The following is a 4,588-nucleotide window of genomic DNA, read 5'->3' on the forward strand; positions in this document are numbered from 1 at the left end:
ATTTTAATGGCTTTACCCCGAGCTCATTTTTAAATATTTGCCGAATAGAATATTGCGATATGTTTAGCTGACTAGCCGTTTTCCGGCCACTGTGACGCGGGTTTCGATCAAGTCGCTTCTTTATTTTTCGAACCATGTTATGTTGCTGTTTTCTGCCGTTCACTTTCTTGACGTCGGGCTACGCTACTAGTATCACGGTAACGAGCGATGGTACGAGACACAAAAGATTTATTCACATTTAAATGCTGGAGTACTCTAGCGATAGCCACTTGTGGTTTTCCAGCCAAATATAAAGAAATCACACTATCACGCTTGAATTCCATCATGAATAACTCTTTTCTGGAAAATGCTCACCAAAGTGCTTTTGTACGCTTGTAAACAATATAAAGAGCTGTCACTGGAATAATTTTAACAACTGTCGGACAAGTGGTCTATCGGTGGATACGGTCTAAAATTGGATGCAGTTTTTTCATCTCTCCCTGTATATGTAATATCCACCCAAATTGAGTAGAATTTTTCATATTCAACCGAATTTCACCATTTACTGAAACTTGCTCAGGTATATCTATTGTTCCAATAAATATATTATAATATTATCCTTATCGAAGTCATATCATGGTTCATATTTCGTATGATCTACTTCACATAAATTCCCAATATAAATATTTTTGTTACGGAAGTTCTACTGAATACCCATAGAGGTGTAGGGTATCATATCGTCGGCCTCGTCCGACTTCTCACATTTCCTTACTGGTTCAATATGATTGTTTTAAATTTGAAATTTGCTAACAACCAAAATAACGTATTATCATTTGCAATTCTTAAATTTCCAAGATCTCAAAAATGTATTTTTGAAAGTGTTATTTCCAAATGGTGGAGTGAATATAAAGATCAGGCCTTGGAAATCGGAGGAAAATCCGATTTAATATTCATCCGATTAAATATTTAAGACCCCCATCTTTAATTACCACTCTATTACAATTATATTCAGCACAATATATCAAATACAGCCTTGAAATAAGTTCTAATTTTTTTTTTTTTTTTTTTTTTTTTTTGGAGAACGGTCTAAATTTTGATATAGCTCCATATTTCCCTCCGATTTCAATTTTCTTTCGTCCACTTCCTTGACGTCGGTCTACGCTACCAGTATCATGGTAACGAGCGATGCTACGAGACAAAAAAATTCACATTTAAATGCTGGAGTGCTCCAACGATACCCGCTTGTGGTTTTCCAGCCAAATATAAAAAAATCGCACTATCACGCTTGAATTCCATCACGAATAACTTTTTTTCTGAAAATTCTCACCAAAATGCTTTTGTACGCTTGTGAACAATATAATGAGCTGTCACTGGAATAATTTTAACAGCTGTCGAACAATTGGCTTAGAAATGACAGCGGTCTGAAATTTTTTGCAGTTTTTTATCTCACCCCGTATACCCTCTATATAATTTCATACGGCCAAAACGTGATTCATTGGAATAACGTTTTTATACCCTAGGTCTCTTTGGAACAAATCCGTTTCAGGACTTTTGGAGTAGATCTAGTCCGTCCGTTGGTCTGTCTGGCTGGTGCGCACGATAACTCTCGAAGGGAATAATCGATTTGATCGAAACTTGGTATATCGTAATATTATTGTCAAACTTAGATCGAGTTTGGATATTGGCATTATCCGTCAACTCTTTCTGGTACCTCCCCCTCAAAAGGTCAAAATCTTCAAATTAAATATTTTTACGTATAGAACGAGAAAGGATCATTTAATTTTGTGCAAACTTTACAAATCCCAATAATATCATCAGTATTAGGTACGACTAATCATAACGCAAAGCTAGGAATATTTGGGGACATAACAAAAGTTGTTTGGCCCAAGGACAAACCCTTCTAAAACTGGTGCGAATCGGTTAAAATTTACGTATAGCTCCCATATATTTTTTCAATCGATTGTGTGCACCAAATGACCAGTATCAGCCCAAAATGACCTGAATTTTGGTACATCCGACCGAATTCAGTCTAAAAGCAAGTACATCAAATTTGGAGAAAATCGGTCCAGGTATAACTATAGCTCCCATACATATGTTTCATCATATTTGGGTTTTTAAGTCTCTGACAAGAGTAATATGCACTACGCAATAATTATATTTGATACCGGGCTTCGAAAACACCTCTACCAAATTTTATCGAGATCGGTTCAGATTTTTATATAGCTTCGATATACATCTTCATCCGATTTTATAGCTATTGTTCTCCATATACAGGATGAGATTAAAAAAATGAAAGCCACTTCAGAATGCTGTAATTTCTACGCCACTCGTCCGACATATATTAAAATTATTCCAGTGACAGTTAATTATATGGTTTACAAGCGTACGAAAGCATTTTGGTGAGAATTTTCCCGAAAAAAAATTATTTGTAATGGAATTCAAGCGTGATTTCTTTATATTTGGTTGGAAAACCACAAGTGGAGCACGTTAGAGCACTCCAGTACTTAAATGTGAATAAATATTTTGTGTCTCGTACCATCGCTCGTTACCGTAATACGTAAAAATGAACTCGGGGTAAAGCCATTGAAGTTCCAAAAAGTGCAAGAACTTACACCACAACAGAAAGAAAATGGACTCAAGAGAGCTAAAGAGTTGCTTGGCCGAAAGTGGTAAATTGCCAAATTTGGTTTTCTTCGATGAGAAAACATGTTTACTTGCCAAAGAGGTTAGCTGAAAATGTGAACCTTCGGTTGGCCACCAGAACGCAAGCGCCGGCCATTGTGATAATGTGGGCCGCCATAACAGCCGATGGTCGCACTCTGCTCGTTTTAATCTACAGTGGCATCAGAATAACTGCCGAATATTATCGCGATAATATTCTGGAGGGCGAATTAAAGCCTTTGGCACGCAAACATTTTGGCCGCAGACCTTGGGCACTCCAATAGGACTCGGCACGCGCCACTCAAGAATGGTTACAAAATAAAGCTCCTCGCTTCATTTCCAGCGCACAATGGTCACCAAAATCAACGGATACCAATCCATTGGACTACTGTGTCTGGAGTTTTTTGGAAAGCAAGGTTGGCATAAAAAATACAAATAAAGTGTCGATCACCTCAAGCAAGCGCTTCGCCGGGAATGGGTCAAAATACGGCAGAGCAACATTCGGGCAGCGTGTGACGGTTTCATTGGCCGTTTGAAGGCCATAATTCGTGTTAAAGGTGACCAATTCGAACAAATCGAAACTTATTCTAAAATTTGATGCTATTTCCGACATTGTCTGCTTTCATTCAATAAAATAAAAAATGTAAAAATTATGGCGTTTGATTTTGTTGCAGTTTTTTATCTCACACTGTAGTCTGTCCCGCCCTACTGTTGACCTTTCCTTATTGGTTAGCGGTCAGGACAGTTAAAAATAGATCATCATGTGATTATTTGTTGAATAATTGGTTTTATAAATTTATTTATTTTTTTCATAATATAACAACCAAGCCGCATTAGGTCATAAACTAAATTATACAAACTCTTAAATGTCTTACCATATAATTCCCTAACAATTTTAAAAACATCAACGTGTTAAATAACTATCAATATTTATGAAAATATGTGGATAAGTTCATTCGATAGAATCGAATATTATCAAATATACGGGTAACCGAGCCTCTAACCCACGGAAAAGATATTTCTACATAATTAGGGTAAAAATACCTATATTTTATAAAAATAATAAATAAATAAAGTTCAAGTGATCCGATCCTTTCTTTCCATAAATTCATTATTATCCTAAATTTTTCAATAATAGTAAGAGGATGGTTTTTATACAAGCAATCATTTAAAGGCAGTATCCGGCGATTTCATTCAATGTACAACCTTTTCGACAGCATTCATCATAGACTCCATTCAAATGACGTTGTCTGCGAGTCTTGGCTAGACCATTCAATCCCTCGCCAGACAACATATCACTGAGCAGGGAACTGGATTTAGGGTGTGCCTCATTGTCGATTTCATTTGATCCAATTACATCCAATAATCCATGATGAACTGCAAGGAAAAAGTGTGTTAGACTTGTTTTACCTTACCAAAATTTTCATTATCTTACGTAGTCGTCCCATGGACTTTTTACTCATCTGCATGCCATAGAAACCATCTACACACACAGCGTCCAGAATCTGAACCAAATTTTGGCCACAGAAACGAGTTGCTGCCGATTGAATTTCATAGCAAAGGGCCAAAAATACCAGAGCACCAAGAAGTTTCATTGCAGCAATTTTTTTTTTCGTTAGATCCAATTCCTGTAACGCACTGCAGCCAAATGTGATTGTAAATCATTTTCCATTCAATATTTATAGTAATTTATAATGAAATCTGTGTATGTATTCCGATAAAAATAGACCATACAACAAATTGTATTTACATGTAATCATAATGTAGTGTAGCTTGTCTTATAGGTAACTCACATGCAAACACATACGATGACGTAAAATTGTATTCAAATTGACTTAATTTTGCCTACCTTGGTATGATTTAAACTAATTTATATTCCGTCCAAACCTCAACTCTTAAGTTTTGAGATTAAAGAAATATTAATATCAATGTATGTATGGGTAGCGGC

The 4,588-nt window shown here is 36.1% G+C and overlaps 1 protein-coding gene across 1 annotated transcript; it reads right to left on the minus strand.

Annotated features, from left to right (window-relative positions):
- Positions 1-3,473: 3,473 nt before the first annotated feature.
- On the minus strand, positions 3,474-4,273 carry LOC131805926 (probable insulin-like peptide 3). Its single transcript, XM_059129713.1, has 2 exons — positions 4,076-4,273; positions 3,474-4,017 (listed from the first exon to the last, which is right to left on the minus strand). Exons 1-2 carry the CDS (start codon positions 4,233-4,235, stop codon positions 3,809-3,811), a joined length of 369 nt encoding a protein of 122 aa, XP_058985696.1. The 5' UTR covers positions 4,236-4,273; the 3' UTR covers positions 3,474-3,808.
- Between the last annotated feature and the right edge of the window lie 315 nt (positions 4,274-4,588).

Source organism: Musca domestica, unplaced genomic scaffold (genome assembly GCF_030504385.1).
Source record: "Musca domestica strain aabys unplaced genomic scaffold, Musca_domestica.polishedcontigs.V.1.1 66, whole genome shotgun sequence".
Lineage (NCBI taxonomy): Eukaryota > Metazoa > Arthropoda > Insecta > Diptera > Muscidae > Musca > Musca domestica.

Excerpts from the sequence above, each read along its gene's own strand:
- LOC131805926 (XM_059129713.1), bottom strand. The coding sequence starts at position 4,235 with ATGAAACTTCTTGGTGCTCTGGTATTTTTGGCCCTTTGCTATGAAATT. Across the intron at positions 4,018-4,075 it reads AAAGTCCATGGGACGACTAC|TTCATCATGGATTATTGGAT; the intron begins GTAAGATAATGA and ends TTTTCCTTGCAG.